The 17904-nt window shown below is 43.4% G+C and overlaps 2 protein-coding genes across 2 annotated transcripts in view; one reads left to right on the plus strand and one right to left on the minus strand.

Moving 5' to 3' along the window:
• The window catches only part of LOC128712512 (dual specificity calcium/calmodulin-dependent 3',5'-cyclic nucleotide phosphodiesterase 1-like), a 116803-nt gene that overhangs the window by 25324 nt on the left and 73575 nt on the right, over positions 1–17904 (plus strand). The window lies entirely within an intron of this gene.
• On the minus strand, positions 12986–14960 carry LOC128711314 (alpha-glucosidase-like). The gene is given in 4 exon segments (XM_053806182.1): positions 12986–13121; positions 13191–13627; positions 13696–14873; positions 14876–14960. Coding segments are annotated over 4 exon segments (1836 nt in total).

A 17904-nucleotide genomic window follows, 5' to 3' on the forward strand; every position in this document is an offset into this window, starting at 1 on the left:
TGCAACACACTTTCTTTTGAAAATCCCCCTACAAATCGAATCAAATCGTACCGTACCGGCAAAGTACGCACTTATGAAATAAACAAATAAGTAAACAAATTAGTGTCAGTAACGCACACAGACACACACACAAACCGATCGAATAAATAAACCGATCCTCATCCGGTGCATGTGAAATTACTTGTTCGAGGAAGAAAAAAGAAATGGTGGATGTAGTCCAGGGGTTGTGGCGTTTAAGTTAGCCTTAGGGGAATAAGTATTTTGGTTTTGTATGTTCCCGACCAAAGATCCAAGCCTCGAGAAAGGAAAAAAAAGCTTGTTTATTGCAAACCTTTCGCTTTCGACGTATGGATGAATGTATGGTTTATAAAGGTGGAAAAAATCTACGTCACCGGATGTATTACGGCACGCGTATACATGTGAATGTAAACGTACGCAAACACTAGATTCGCGAATAGACCGGATTTAATGTTCTTAGACCAGTATTTTCAACCGGTGCATTATCCTCTTCTATTAGTGAACTCTACACCCATTGCATGAGTTAACACGCTGAATGATCATGATCAATGAACATGTTTGAAAAGCAAACTCTAATCGAGCTTTAATGTTTAACACGATAAAAATGTATTTAAATAGGTCCTATTGGAGCAAGATTTTTTTTATTAACTATTATTAAAGGCTTAGCAAATTACTCCGTTCATTAATTTGTCTGCTTGTACATAAAAAGTAAACCAAGCGCATATGTGAAACCTTTACCGAGGAGAGTTTTTCATTCCCAACAAGCAAACCCATATCATTAAGCCAATGAGGGTTAAACTACTCCATCAATCTCAATACCACCGGTCGCGAATCGATGAGTGAACGAAATGGGCAACAGTAAATCATGCTTTCATGCAAGCAACGACAACAACAGCAATAATGCTCGCAGCTCACCCCAAAAAGACAGAGAAAGAAAGCAAACGAACGATCGTTTGCTGTCTGAAATTGACTGGCAAGTTGCTGCAAAAACACCGCTCTGCCTGGTTTGTGAGCTTTATTTTTTATGTTCTTTTAATATACACCTACAAAGACGTATGTGAATTGACTTTTCAACACTCGATCGAAAACGTTGCCAGCATTCAAAACCAGCTGTTCCATCTTTTTTCCATAAAGAAGTTAACCATTTTTCTTGCCATTGTGACTGGGACGAAACGAGCTGCCAACCCATTTCACCAAAACCGGCGTGGAAACCAGCTGATGCGTAACCTTATTAGGTACGTGTGACCACCGTAAGAGTACGAGTTCGGTTGTTCGGGTGCACTAATGATGTGTCCACACAATCCGTCCCGACCGAATTGTCCTTGCACGGCGGATTATCAACTCGCATAACGATGAAGGAGTGATGAATGGGCAGCAATTTTGTGGTGAAGCCTATATCTCGTGCTCACCTCGGACGAGGGCATTAGTTCCATCCCTTAACAATAGCTATTAATAACGAACGCTCCTCTAGCAGTGCTTTTCAACGTTCAGTATTCAATTTGTTGGCAGATGAGTCGAAAACTTCATAACGACCTTTGCTAAGCTTGTCATTTGTCACGTTGAGGTTAATTTGGTATAAAGACATATCTCTACAAAATAATCAATGGTTAAGCTTTATTAAAGCTCAGACTCTTCGGTTTATATCAGAAGTCTCCGGTTTATGCGCTTTTAAATCTGCTAGACTTTTGCTAAGTCTTCCAAATTCTAAGTATTTGTTTGGCACAGCTTTATCTTCAATCAAACCGTTGCGTAAACAGGGCTCTAAAATCCCTCTGCGGCAATCAACTACTCCTAATTTAATCAGTTAACAGGTTTATGACTTTCGGGGTCGATCCAACCTTCTATTGCCGACCGGTAAAGCAAACAATAATTTCTGCAAATCTTCTCTTCCATCTGACAACACACTAATCAACATGTTTTGTACAAAACGTTTTCGCACTAAGCCCCGTTACTTGTGAACTGTTTCACCTGTCTCGTAAAATTTCCTATAAGTCAAACCCCAGCTCAAGGCTTGATTATGGGCAGATAATGATGTTTCTAGCTACCACGACCTACCAGTAAAACCCTTTCCCGAAGCAGTGTTGAATTCATTGCACTAGTTGTAAGATGTTGGGAAGTACGTGGAAGTGTAAATCACGGATGTGCCTTCCAACCACGATACGGTGCTGTGCCTTTCTTAACGGGCTAAAGCGGTACATGGGCGAGTTTGATGAAACAGGAAGCATAAAAGTACTGCCCCCACATTGCTTAAACACTCCTCCTGCACAACTGTTGGGCGGAAATCGAGTGGGAAGAAACCAAAACACAGGATAACAACCGCAAAAACACATTAAATCGTTTGCGGTTAGTTTCCTCATTTCAATTTTCAATTTCCCAGGCCCACTGTTTGGTAGGATGTTGAAGATGTAACATAATCGGTAGCAAAAACGTTTCATGTCGGGAAATCACTAAAGAGCGTAGGGAGGCACGTTTTTGGAAGAAAATAAATTCGAGATTGAGGCACTTGTTGAAACCACTGCTGGCGTGATTAGGATGATACGTGCGTCACAAACATTTCTCTTTGGAAGTAGTATACTTTTCATCCCCGAGAACAAATGCAATTCAGTCAGTTGTCTAAATCATTAACAATTTCATCATCTTTGGTTATATACTATTTTTATTACACTTATTTATCTACTTGTTTGGGACGGATCAACATATGTCAGACAATCCTACGAGCTGAAGTGTGTTAACCTGAAGAAAGTTGTGTTAAAACTCCTCAGTTAACTAACTTGTGGGAGATATTGCTGAATCTAAATCATAAATCATTAACTTGTTATTTTACAAGGCATTTTTGAGCTTCAAAAATTGCCAAAAAGTTGTCTAAAATGATATTCCTCCACATCTCAAAACACTGTGTATATTGATGTAAAACACTGTAAACTTAATATTCAGAAAGACTCATCTGATTGTTTTCGCGAGCTGTAAACAAAACACGATTAATTAGCATGCTGTAGTTGATGCATGCCCTCTTGCAATCCATTCCATAAAACTCTGCCAAATATTTAGCACCAAAAATTTAACACTTTTCCTAATGAATGTGTACACTCGCTTGCCCAACCGGTGAGCTCCGTTTTTGTGTCATTATATTCTTCGACACAGAAACGGCACGTGGTCGAAACAACTCGTATGTGAGTGTAGTAAGATGCACAATCCCATCTCGATAACAATTCACCCAGGGCAAAGCATCCCTTCACCAACGACTGCCAACTGATGAAGCCAACTTTCCGATCACCGACCGTACCGTAAGTGATTGTATTTTAATGCACTCGGCTCAGGCGCACATATCACATGGTTTGCCAATTAAATCATCGGCATCAGCCGGCTTCTCGATGCCTTAAACCCCAAACGGTTCGTGACTCAAACCGGACGCGAGTTTTGTTTTTGGGACCGTGGAAAAGCTTGACTCGCTATCACGCGACATCTCGACATCGTGAACGGGTACGAGCCAAAAAGGGGACCCAACGCGGGAATCCGCGCTGACAAGCGCGGCTCATTAATCACGGGGCCTTTGGCATCACCACAAAAGGCACACCGGCACACGAGTGACACCCTTTCAGTTTCGTTTACACTGGTTTCGCTGGTGAAGTGTTTTCAATTAATTATGATTTTATATTGTCAGCACCCGTGAGCGCTGATCTTGGGACAGCGATTTACAAAAATAGCCCTTCGGTCAATGGTGGCCTTGGTGGTTTCGGGGCTTTCGAACTACCGGTGGAAGCCAAGGGACAGGAACTGGGACAGGATGCAACAGATTAGGTACAAACTAGGAGGTTAATTTTGCTCTCCGCCAAACACCGCGCCCGGTACGCGATGGTACGGTGAACCACCCAGCACAATCTCCGCTAATGGTCAACGTGGTGTTTGAAGATCGCTAAAGAATTCGGTCGATGTTGGTTAGCGCATGGGAGCAACGTTGTGGCGGCAGGGTAGGGCAGTATGTAAACAAGTCGTAAAATTAGACTGCAGAAACCGAACCGATCGATGACCGTGAATGGGGCCAATGGTATAGGTCTGGCAGACCGGGCTCGCTGTGTCTGTGGTTTGTTGATACGGACACAAAGGTGATATTTTTCTTCCTTTTTCCTGGGTTTAAGCGTCGAAACGACAAACACACTGGTTCGGTTTAGATTCCGTATTTTAATCCGAGTTTATAAGCAATAGTTAAATTCAATTTAGATGACAGTTACTTTCTTGTAAATTCTCTTTTTTATAGCATTAAACCAATAGCTACAAATAGAAAATCTCACTTTGTTTATGGTGCTTCTTTCGGTTGTGCTAAAATTAGCACTTCCGATAATTTTTTGTTCACATTTCACCATGTAGCGTCACACAGCTAATCTTCCCATTGGGGTCCATCACCTTGACGGAGTACCGTGGGATAATCAGAACGACCTCCATCGTATATCCAAATCGAAGTAGGTAGGGGATGACATAATGACCACCAAAACCGTGCCACCACTCACCCAGACAGACAAGCCATTTACCGCTGCCCGCCAAAAATTATCAAACTTCCTGCGCGAAGGTCATGGTGGTTCGGAATTCCGGAAGGAGCACGCTAAACCGATTCACCATCTATTAACGTATCACCAATGCGTCACAGTGAGCGCGAATGTCGATGTCCATTTGCTTCTTGCAGGAATTATTGATTTTTTGGTTTAAAATTGTGTTATTGGAATATTGCAAAAGGGTACAAGGTTAAGCTAGGAATTGAACATCGATTGGTGGATGTTGATTTTCCATGTTTAAAGTTGAACGAATGCGTTATGCATTATGCATTTAAACAAATGCAATTCCCTAAGCAAAAATAATTTCTGGCATTGCGTAACAACCTTTATTTATTTACAAATAGATAATTTTTTTACGTCTATCGCAACTATTCTAAACAACAATGAAAGCTAAACACATTTGCGTCACTTCAGCGTCACGTCTCTCACACTCGCGTTATCAATTAACTTAATTGACATGATCTTCCATTGCCATGGGATTTACTGGTGACACGAAACGTCCCTTTGCAAAACCCCCATTCATCGACGGGAGACCACGCATTTTAGCACGCACTTGTGAACACATTCACCATTGAAACTTTAGCCAAAAGGATGAACTCAAGGGATGTCAGTGTCGATAGCATTACCCGATTCCATCCAACTTGACGCGCGGCTGTTACAAAATGATGCTGTGAAATACACACACACACGAGCCCAGATACGGCCAAACAAAATGGGCCGTTGTCCTTGAGCATCGCCGGGAAGAAAGCACACGTTCGATATTGTGTTTTCCGTTTTTTTTTTTGTACCATTTCCTTCGAAAAAAAGGATCAATCAAATCAATTTTAATCGTGTGTCCCATTGGTCGATCTATTTGATATCCGTTTTATCCGTTTATTCGTTCCGCCTAGCCATGTGTTTGTACTTCGTGTCTGTAGGATGATGGCAGTGTTATGTTCCGTTTCGTTGAGTCCAATTTTCCATACTGTTTTTTTTTAGTACACTTTCTACGCTTTTCACTATTTCGTTACAAAAAGAAATCTTCAGGAATACGAAACTCCTTAAACCACATTAACACGTGCATGAAGGCTTGTGTGATGGAAATGTAGGAAATTATTGATATTCCAGTGATCGGATCTTATGGCGTCGTATCATAAGATCACACGAATCGAACGAGGGGTTCATCTCGAATAACTACTAACACCAACCATAATCTTCCTCGTCAACACACGACAAACCCATAAGTGTGAGCTTGAAAAGGGTTTCCACCGAAAAAAAAGTGGAATTTACATGTTTTCCATCTCCATTCTGTACGGCATTGCGGCAAAAGCAGCAAAACAGCCGGTCTTTTTCCTTCAAATTTCACTCAACCCAAAACCGTATTCAACAACGCGTGTTTTGAACGAGTGGCGCACATTTCGGACTGACAGCATGAAAAAGGAGTACACGTACGCAATTTTCACGCAATTTTTTTTCTTCTACAGCATTTGAAGCGACTTTATCTTACACCAGGTGTCCTTGAAATGCTGTACAATCATTCGAGCCCCGGCCAAAGCGTACGTTTGACAGCCCGCACCAAAAGCAACCATCTGATTTGGTCGCAGGCAAATCTTCAGTCAGTGTCAGTGTACTTCTTTTCCGCCCCTGATGTCCTTCAAACCGTTGAATAGCGAATGTCGAAATCTCAAGTTGCCACAACCAGGAAGGGCCTGAATGCCACCCGATGAAGAGGGTTTTTATTAAGGGCGACATTTCGTATGACATATCTGTTCCTGCGCGTAGGGTTGGTACTTTTCGGTTACTGTGGCTTTCGTCGAGCCCGGTTGGGAAGGAAACAAAACAGAACCAAACGGAGTATTTGCCATCAAGATGAACTACCATCTCGGTGCTTTATTCTCTTGTCTTTTAGTACCTTTTTTAAATTTTCCACAAGAAGGACTACATTATAACAAGATGGCGCGGTACCATTTCCTCCAGCAACAGCAAGCATGCATGCGTGCTCTTGGAGTATCAGCACAAGACAAAGAAAAGGACAAAATGGAGCTAAGATTGTGCCGGAAAAGTAAAATTTCAAACCCGTCGAACGATGAAAGATGTGTAGGGTGTGATTTTCGTTTTCCTATGCTTTAGTCTGCTCGTCAAGGCATGTGTCTATCCTGTCCTTCCGTCAAATGTTGCAATATTTAAAAGACCTTTCAGACTAAAGGAGCTGAAATAAGACATTCAAGGTTTTATTCCTCGGAATGCAAAGCGGATCCTCAATTCGCAGAACACATTCACTTCAAATACCACACGGAAATGACATCCTGCTTCACAACACTTTGCCACACTAGAGAACATTACCATTTCATCTTCAAGGTTAGAAGATCTAAAGCTCTTTTTTCATGAGCTGTTGATAAACTTAATATTGGACAGATTATGCAAGGTTTATTCTCTTACCCATTTTGACAAGCCACGTGTTTCACGGTCACATCTGGCTCAGATATAAAGCTCTAATCTTTTCACGCGAAGGACCTTTTCATCTCTGTTACCTTTCTTTTCAGACTTAGAAAAGAACTAAGCGTTAACAATGCTGTCCCACGATCGATTGTTCAATCTATTGCTAGGTAAGCGATCGAACAATTCTTTTAAAACACTCTTTATGGGTTTACCGCAATGAGCAATGATTCTGCATTGTGAGTGCGTTGTGAACCGTCAAAAACAGAAACATAAAAGCTCTTTTAAAGCTAAGCTCTCCTTCAAGTCAGCAATCGGCGATGCTCAAACGGCAAAACCCATTTCATTGATGGTTCTGCTTGCGTTTTCCTGTCAAGCACCAAATGATCAAACTACCCAACTGCGGATGTGTGTCACTGGCAAAATGTAATCCTCTTTGCCGAGCCACATTTGTTCGTACATGATCGGATCTGGTCGGAAATAAATCCTCCCTTTTTACAGCGTATCGTAATCCTACACAAGTTACTTCCACCGTGCTGCCGCATTGAAATTATGAAAATGCTGACAGATTTCGTTCGAAAGCATGTGTCTTTAGAAATGGTGGAGCATTTTTGGAACTGGTGTGTGAGGGAACGAGCGGCTCATGTGCTGTACAGCGAAGCAAATGAACCGTGCGCACGTATCTACATTTTAATGCTGGCATTAAAGCTTGTCTAAAGTGCGATGAATAGGGCCTAGAAACACCGACATCATTACAGCGCATTAATCTTGTTCTACAAACAGTATTACTGTGCTGCTTGGGTGCAAAAGACGAGATAGAAGAAGGGAAAGAGAAAAAGACAATGATGGAACTGAGTTTAATTGCATTTATTCATGTTCGCCAATAACGTTGACAAACAAATTGTCTATTTTTATGTTGTATCTAAAATGTATTTCTATTAATTTAAAACTATTTGGGCTATTTTAAAATTGTTTAATTTTTGTTTTGTTTGTAAAGGTCTTATACAAATTCCCTTATTCTTATACAAAGTATCCTTAATTTCAGTTTCGTTTCAGTTTCAAAGTTTCCTATAATTCTTATACAAAGTTTCCTTGAGAAATGTCGTCCAATAGAGCATTTGATAGGATAGACAGCATTCAACTTACAGCAAGCCTCGCATTATCAGTAATTGATGTGATACGCATAAAGATAATTTTTCAATTATAAACACTGAACGCCCCTGGAAAGCCAGCCGGATGCGCTCATACCATGTAACGGAAAGAAATACTATTTAATGACGATTTTTCTACTTCTTCTAGAAAATGTTTAATGTTGCGTTTTTTTTTCGTATACAGTTTCCATACTTAAGGGCAGCTTTTGTGAATCTAGCGACTTGGGCTATCGATTTTTATCTACTCTCGCTGGTGAAGTGTTTTCACATCGCATGCTTGCTTTGCGTTCGGAAACCGAATATTGTTTTACGCCAAAAAACAAGCACCCCTCAATGCATAATAGGAGGCACAAAAAACACGCACCCACCACCGAAACGTACTTACGGGAATGGCAATGAAAATCAATATCTACATTCGTGCAATGAATCTGGTGGCCCACGGGTACGATAAAAGATGGCCAACAGCGTGCTTGACTTGTTGGCGGGATTGGGGCTTTGGGTGAGAAGAACCGCATGGTGCAGAAAGGGCCAGCTGGGGATGAAAGGAAAAACAGGCGACAACGATCGCTTCAATTGATTTTCCCGTAAAATCCGCTTTTGATCAGAACGAGATCCACTCTTTTGAGGATAAACAATTACACACCTTTCCTTTGATATACACAATCATGGATGAAAGCGGTTCCGTTTCTATAAGAAAGAAAAAGCAAACAATCACTGAAACGTGATCATACAGTATGGGTAAAATAACACTTTTGAAATAATAATTCACTTGCATGCCAACAAAAAAAGGATACACAATCAAAAGCCTTCGGTACATCTAAAGAGGTCACACTTTTCGAAGCACTTTGCGTGATTAAATTCTCCCATAACGTTCCATTTCATATCGAAGTTTTACCGCCGACGCCATGCTGAATAAATCTAACTCGCCGCCAGTGGTACCGAGCCGAGCAATTTCTCATTTCCTATTCTAACTTTACACATTTCAAATCGAAATCGCACAAAAAAAACCCACAAACTACTCAACACAACCCCTGCTTTCATGCGGAAAAATCACGCCTGGTTTCATCGGAAAGGTTACAAGTAGTAGAAAGTCATATGTTCTTACACTCTACACAACCCTTTTGAACCCGATGCCAAAACCGGTGGAGTCACAGAAATGGGATTCAAAATGTTATAACATTTTCAGTAAAACAAAACTTTATCTTTGGCGTCAGCGCTCGCCATGGGTTTTTTCCCACTGGTTGGAAAATTCGTACACGGACAGTGGTTTTGCGTCACTATCGTTACGACGGAAAAACGAAACGAACTTATTATCAACACACAACGGTGCCTGATATGAGCCGCTGTACCGGGAGCATGCATATTTATGAATAGTTCTAAAGGTCACAAACATAAAACAAGGAAAATATTATTTTTAAATTATTCATTCGTTCTCGTAAGACAATAAAGGGAAACTATAATTATTTTCTAATGAAAGCTATTTTGAAGAAGCAAAAAAATAATAGAAGCTACATTTGATTCTAATTCAAACGACCTTCCAATTTGATTCACTTAAAACTAAATAAATATTCAACCAAACGCATTAAACCACATTCATTGTGGTTTCCCCATCGAACGCATCGCTTGAATGGGCGGGAATAGCCAACTTTAACCCCCAATGCTCGTCACCAATCGAATCGAATCGATGACGCTGTGCGTAGATGTCATAAAATTATCATACCTCCCAGCTCACAATATTTGCCGTTTGCGAACGCGTCATGCCCTAGCGCGAAACTGTATCCCTGCTCGGTTCGTCTAACTTTTCCAATCAATTCGAACTGGGCCAGAGAGTGTGTGTGTATATGTGTAGCATTTAAATAGCAATGCCCTTTCCGTTCTGGACATCAAACCATTATCAACCACTACAACGTAACCGGCCATAATGCTGATCGCCGCGCCTATCGATAAAAACGTGGGGTGAAAAATGGGTAAAGTTTTTCCCTTCAATCGATACGCACGACTGCACCAATACTTTGGTCGAAGGAGTAGCACCAAGCAACTGCAGTTCCCGTGCCGTACTTTATACACAACCACCTCCTAGCTGGGGCGCACATTGTCTGCGTCTGCGGGTGTTTGTGTTCGCAGTACAGGGCACGTTGCTTGTAACCTCGTTATCAGTTTCAGCAAAACTATTTTCCCTATTTACGTTGCCACGCGGTTTTCCCAACACAGCTACACAGCCGCACACCCTTTAATCGGAACACGTGTTTCGCAGACTTTCCGTCTCCACGCGATGAATTGCTCGCTAGGTATTTGTGATAAATTGCTGGCCCGATTACAGCCTTTTTCGTCCTCGGGTTTGGCCTGGTGGCAAACATCCTTTTTCCACTGCGTCCGTTTGTCGAAGTGACCTCCAAAAACGGACCGACATGTGCACATAAATCGTGATGCGATTTGCGTTCATGTTTTTCCTCCTTTTTTCTCGGCGCGATGGCGATCCTTGCTGTATTTCTTTTGCTTCCGCCCCAGTGACAAACAATCATTTTCCTCGTGCCGGAAATGGACCAACCAGTCCATCATCGTGCTTTCAAACATTCAAAGCAAAATCGTTTCAGTTTCGCCAAGAACGCGATAAAGGCCGGCTCGAACAAAACTTCCACACACACCCAACGCTCCCACTCCTCCCGAACTATCCGGAAAATCGAGCACTCGAGAACAAAAGTGTCGGAAGCGTGCAGGAAAGCAGGAACGATGGCGATCCTTTCCTGTAACCGTTCCGGTTCGGTTCATTCAATCGCCACACTCGTACGGAATGCGTTGTTGTGAGTGTTGTCCCAATGCTTTTGAAACCAACGCAACCGGGGAAAAGCTACAATAAAAACAAACAGACAACAAATAAACAAAGTCTCACCGACCCGAACCGTTGACGCCTGGGAGCAGGGAGATGGGTTGCCTGAGATCTGTGACATGGAAGGGCGAGCGGCCTGGGAGGGAGGGGCGAGAAATAAAAACATCTCCCGAGAGTGGTCAACGCTTAAAAGCATTCGGACAGGAAGTTGGGAATGTGTCTACGAGGTTCTACACCGTCTATACGGCTTGTCCAGGCCGTCGGTATCGGTCATTTTCTTCGTTTATTGTTATTCTTGCAGCGTTTTATTGCTTCCATACGATTTTCTCGTCACAGAAAACCGGTCCAAAATGGTTATAGTGTGTTTTTTTTTTCACGTGCCCAATCGAGTACTTCGTATCGTTATCGTTTTGCTTGTGTTTGGCCATTGAGTTGTTAGTAAAATTGAAACTGAAACCTTCTAATAATTGCTTTATTCCACTTTCTGATTGTCCTTCTCCGGTCACCGGTGAAATTTATCCGATCCTGGTTATAAAAAAAGTATCCTGAGTTTACCTTTTATTAGCGAAACTTTATTCCAATTAAAGAGAATTAAGCTTTATTTATTTCAATAATAAAGCTATAAATCAACCACAATTTTTTGTGCTCTTAAAAAATCAATAAACGCAAACCCTACTCATACATTTTGGAGTAAAAACTTTCTTCTTCATAATAAAAGCTCAATTTTCTCTTTTTACCCCCTTGTCATAAATTACACTTCACCTGCGCTGAGTGTTTGACAACATAAGACCCCAGGAATTAGCTTTTACATTTTCTTGCGCTTCAAACTAGTTTTACCCAACGAAAAACCCCTAACCCATTTCCCGGTACATCTCTTGATCCAGATTTAGTATCGCAGACGTGGATTATGTTCCACAAACTCTTCGTCTCTCCTTTTCTCCCTATTGCTGGGAAGATGTTCACAAAACCGTTGCTCAAACTCAAGCAAAACACCAAACTTCGTCTTCAGACTTCAGGCCATGGATTAAGAAAACGATCTTAAACTTCAAATCCCTCTCCACCAGAATGATCCATCATATCAGGCGAACAATGATTTAGGTTCATACATATTGCACCGTTCGCTTCCGAGTGCTCTGGCACAAGTTGGACGAACGTGTAACGCGTCCCGTCGTCCAGCTGTGCCAAAACCCGAGACTCGACCGGTTCAGACTCGACCTCGACGGTCAAGTACAAGTAGACCCCGGGAAGCTACTTTTCAGAAAACGGCCAACCAATTCTCCTCTGCTTGTGCTTGCCTTCCCCAAGCTTATTCACAACCCCCCCTGGGATAGACATCGTTGTAATTACTCTCATAACACCGCGCTAACCGACCCTCTCACGTTTCACTTTCTCATACTCAATCTTGTTCTTCCGGCGACTGTCAGTGCTGCAGTTGGCTAACACAGATTGCACTCTCCATCACCGAAAGGGGTTTGCTTGTCTCCCGTGTCTCCTCAACAACACTCTCCAGGCCTTTCTTCAGCTTGGGGAGCAATGCATTTTTTTAAGCACCAGCCAAACCCGGGCCAGACTGTCCGAACGAGTCTGCCGGAAACAATTAATTACGCGCGACAACACGCGAATTTCTTCGCGAAAACCCCGGGACACGGAATGTGTAGCACCGCCACTTTGCACACAAACACCGGGCTAAACGGTTTGCTGCATACTGCACCGGTGGCGCAAACCCCCGTAATTTGCATGGGTAGATGGTTTCGTCACGCCAAAGTGTCGCTCCAATTGGTAAAGTTTAAATAAGCACTGCCGCCAGAACTGTTTTCAATTATAGTTCGTTGTTTGGAATAGGTTATGCCGTGTTAGCGTTTACGGGTGTGTACCTTAACAGCCCGAATGGATGCCTTTTGCGCTTCGTTAATTGTTTTCCACACGGAGAAAGGTATGCTGTAGATATGCTAAAACTAATCGTACAAATTAACTACATGATACGTTTATTGCCCGCGTTTACAAATTGTTTTATAACAAAACTGTCCCTAAAACAAGTGCTTAACAGCTGCCAACAGCATAACCATCAGCGATAGCTTAATACCAGCCGCTGCAGAAGCAACAGCTCTCAGTACCACAGAATCGTGCTTCAGCAGTGTCACTTGGTGAATATCAACTTCATCCCTGAAATAAAATTAAATCCCAATTAAAATGGTGCTACTATTATTTAATGCACCAACCCTTCACACCTACCCTGCTTTGAAGTTCGAGTCCGGTTGTGCTATTTCCACCTTCATCCGGTGCGGCAGGTTGACAAAGTCTCCCAAATCGACCGTACGGTTACTGGCGGCCATGTTAAGCACGGTGACTAGTGTATCCTCCCCGTGAAGCTCTCGGCTAAATGCGTACACATCCGAGCCAACCGTGCGGTGTATAAACTCACCGTGCACGAGCGAAGGGTGGCGCCTGAGGGCCGTAAGCTTGCGGAAATGTTTCAGCGTACTCTTCTCGGCCGCCTCCTGCATCATTACGTTGCGCGTCGGATAGTCGGGATGCATCCGTAGCCAGGTGGTACGGTTTGTGCTGAACCCAGCCGATATCGTATTGTCCCACTGCATCGGTGTACGATTTGGATCGCGATTATCGTACGTTTCAGCTTCCTTAAAATCAAACATACCGATCTCTTCGCCCTAGAAAAAATAACCGTCTAAGTTATGATGGCTCCAATCACTGAGATGACTTGGCGATATTTTCTTACGTAGTACGTGATGCTTGTGCCCGGTAACGTGTGCAATAGTGTAAGCACCTGATCAACATACTCCAATCCAACTCGAGTAGCCACACGAGAGTGATCGTGTGATCCCGCCACCCAGCTCGGTGTATGACGGGCAGGCATGTGGTTCATCCAGAAGTCGATCGATTGTTTCAATCCGATCGCGTTCTGATCGTTTCTGAAGTCGTAGATCAGCTGGAAGTTGAAGGGCATATGGGCACCTTGCCGCGTACCGGTTGCATCCTCATAGTACAGCATCGTATTCTCTATCGAAGCATACGCCTCGGTCATAATAATGATCGTTTTATCAAACCTCCGGCCGTAGTCTTCACACAACTGCCGCCAACTGTACACGACACCGTACGTGTCTGGGTTATCTTTAGTGTAGATATGATCCAGCTCATCGTACGACCCGGGAGCTCCCCAACCGGGCGGCTCATCCCTTAGCTGCGGATCCTCGAACATATGATTGATTGCATCGAGCCGGAACCCATCGACTCCCTTCTCCAACCAGAACGTTAGCATGTCCGTCATTTCCTGCACCACGATCGGATTGCGGTAGTTAAGATCAGGCTGCTTCTTCGTGAACTGATGCAAGTAATACTCGCCGCGACGCGTATCGTACGTCCAGGCCGGTCCACCAAACACCGATATCCAGTTGTTCGGAGGTTCTAGCGCTCCCGTGACACTATTCACCTTTCCAGGGCGCCAGATGTAGTAGTCACGGTACTTGGCATTCCCGGTGGCCGACTGTACGAACCAATCATGCTCGTCGCTGCTATGGTTCGGAATAAAGTCCAACATCAGCTTGATTCCATGACGGTGCGCTTCGGCGACCAACTCCTCCATATCGGCCATCGTACCGTACTCAGGTTGGATATTGTAGAAATCGGCCACATCGTACCCAAAATCTGCCAAAGGTGACACGAACGGTGGACTGAGCCAGGTCGCATCGATGCCCAGCCCGGCAAGATAAGCCATCCTCGAGGTGATACCTTTGAGATCTCCTATACCATCGCCGTTACTATCTTGAAACGAGCGTGGATAAATCTGATAGAACGTGGCATGCTGGTACCAATCCTTGTCGTCAGCCGCCTGTAAACCACACACCAAAACCACTACCAATCCAACAGTTACCAATAATGGTCGGAAAACCATCATCTCTGTTTCGTATCGTACCACACAGTACGGTAGTTGCACTGACACTGATAGATGGGTGGCACAGTCCGGTTTCTGACAAAGGCCCGCATTATTTCTTGTCGGTTTTTTTTTCGCTCTACCGAACGGCTGATGATAATGATAACGACATTATTAAACTTCTGTTACTTCCACATCAATCCAAGGATCGTCGGCGTAACCGGTGTGTGTGTGAGATTACGAAGCTTGCCGATAAGATAGCCAGTTGACGGCATGCTAAATTGAACCGCTCTTTATGGCGTCAGATGATATTGTTTTACTGTTGGAGCATAAGAGAAGAAATCGATCGGCCATATAGTGAGAAGCGCGGAACTTATGATTCGATTCCAGTTGTCAAATATTGATGTTCCACAATAGTTCTTTTACAATTCCATCTCCGGCAATTGCACGAGAATTCTCTTTCAAAATTGACATTTTTAATAGAACTTGGTTGGTAATAAATGAAACAAATCTGCTGATGATATCTTGCCGCATCAAATTGTTTAAAATGTAACCGTAATGTACATCTTAAATACTTTGTTGAGAAGCGAAGAGATCATCCAAAGATATAGATGCATTGAACACATTGTTCACAACTTCGAAATGGGTCACCTTTAGCAACTTGTATGACAACTCATCCCCAAAACATAAAAAGCTAATAAAATTGGAGCATCTTGGGAAAAAAACCCGAGCGACAAGCACACTAAAACATAAAACACGGCCACACGATCAACCCGTCGGTTTTATGATGCCTCAAGATCAAAACTTTTCGCGGTCAAATCAAGTGGTTAAGATTATGGACTGTTCCGGTCAAACTTTCCCTCCAAAAACTGAAGCAGCAGCAGCAGGGCAAAATTATCCTTACTCGAGTCTCACACAGCCCGAAAATGATGGTCGTGATGACACATTCGCGAACTTTGCGCACTTCTCTGTGGCAAAAAAAAACTTCCCGCCGACATCTGGAAAGAGCTGTTCGTGCATTATGGAGTATACCAAAAAAGAAGCGGGAAATTCTTCTTTATGTGGGACGTAGCGACCCCACGAAAAGGTTTCTATTCGCGCGCTTTACTGAAAGAGGGCAAGACAACAGCTCCACTATAAACATCGATTCTTCATGATGGCGATGATAATAATGGTTGATGATTGTTTTTATGACCACATCTACCATTTCCCATGCAAGCTCACCCGTTCATGATGGGCGCGCATTGTGCAGGAGAGTTGGAAAAAATGAATTGCGCTGATAAACTGCGACGGGATGGCACGTACATTGGTCGCCGTTATAGGAATTTATCTCACCCCCCTGTGTTTGTGTGAGAGAATTGGTGTGCAAGAAACGTGAAAAATCGAAAACGGGGTAGATAATTGAACAATCGAATGCGAGAGATATGACGCTGGTGGTAAGGTGCCCGTTCTCAGCGTTCCCGGTTCCCTATTTTCGTCTTTCGATGTGGCACTATCATGATTCACAATTAAAACACCACCGGCACCGGTACGATATCTTCATGATTCATTTTCACCCATCGGGAAATATTTCTTTCACCATTTACGTAGTTGCAAAAAAAGCCGTGCTTTTGTTTCTCTAGCTCGCAGCATTTGGCCACCAGGCCACCCGCTATGGTAATGCTTCGATTCCGAAGAACCCTTTTCGTTATGCGCCCCTCCTATCGCACCGGAGATTCAGCACCTTCGCGAGCGCGATGGAGATCGTAATCAATTAATTAATTGCTCGATTAACCTAGAAATCGAATTGGCCATCGCGCACACACACACCAACTATGTCACTAGCCCGTTAAACACACGATGGGCCAATGGGTGGGATAAAAGATCACCACAACTAGCGATGCAGTTTTCTCATCCTCGCACCCCAAACCACCCAACGTTGGACCGACGGTTGAAGATGAATTATTGATGACCCGAAGCCGTCAGTCGCACAAGAAAGTCCATTGCTTTCCCGTACAATTACAAACCAATTACCGGACCACCGTTCCAATGCACCGCATCACCCAATGCCCGCATCGGCTGTATTTTGCAATGATGAGGCCAAAGGCGATCATCCAGCTACGTTCCCGGTGTGCTAGCTTTAGCTGTTCGGCTGCAAGCGATGGTATCGGGCGGTACCCGTTGTCCAGTGCACTGGGAGTTTCCAGTGTGGAATGAGAAACTGCAGTTTGCTTGCAGTGAAAAGACTGTCCGACCATGCAGTACGCCTCAGGTGATAGGAGTTGCAACAAAAGTGCTTTCCACCTGATGATTAATGCATGACCAACGATCCGGTCCGCACGTTCGGTATTCGGAGTCATAAAACGGTGCCAGTGTGGGCACTGAAGGTGCATCTTGACTTAGTTTACTCAGAGAATGTCTAGTTAAGATTTCCCCCGAGTATCATCTATAAACGTTCGGACGATTAACTTCACGACGGTTTGAACGTTTTTCTGGGTTTTATGGGTTTGCTATTTGCAGAGAATTCGAGGCCCTTTGAATATCCGGTTGACTTCTATTTTTCGACTCAAAAATACAACTTAATGTAATCCGTCAAGATTTATCAAGTTACCAACCCCGCTTAACACAACACCCTTGAGATCTGATGGTGTACATTTCAACGTTCTGTCAGCGATCCGAAACACGAAGGTAACTACGTCAACACTTTAGTTTTGTAAATCCCTCGATACCCATCCGTTTTAATGTTAGCCATTTCCTGTGGGAAAACCTTTTCTGAATCAATACACCGCAAGAGCAGTATAAAATTGGTGCCCTGTTCTCCTAGGTATACCCCAACCCATATCCAGGAAGGATGAATATTGTACACGAGCCTGTAAATTGGTTACCATACCCCGGAGCGCCTAGGTACTACCACTTGTCCGAGGACTTTCAAGGTCTGGTACACACCCAAGTGCTTCTGGATTTTCTTAAAAGGAATCCAATCACTACCTTACTGGTGGCCCTTCTCAAAGCACTTAAGTGTCCAAGGGGTCAATCATGATGCTACGAGCATGTTTGTGCTTCCACCGCAATACCTGA

The sequence above is a fragment of the Anopheles marshallii genome, chromosome 3, assembly GCF_943734725.1.
Source record: "Anopheles marshallii chromosome 3, idAnoMarsDA_429_01, whole genome shotgun sequence".
Taxonomy (NCBI): Eukaryota; Metazoa; Arthropoda; class Insecta; order Diptera; family Culicidae; genus Anopheles; species Anopheles marshallii.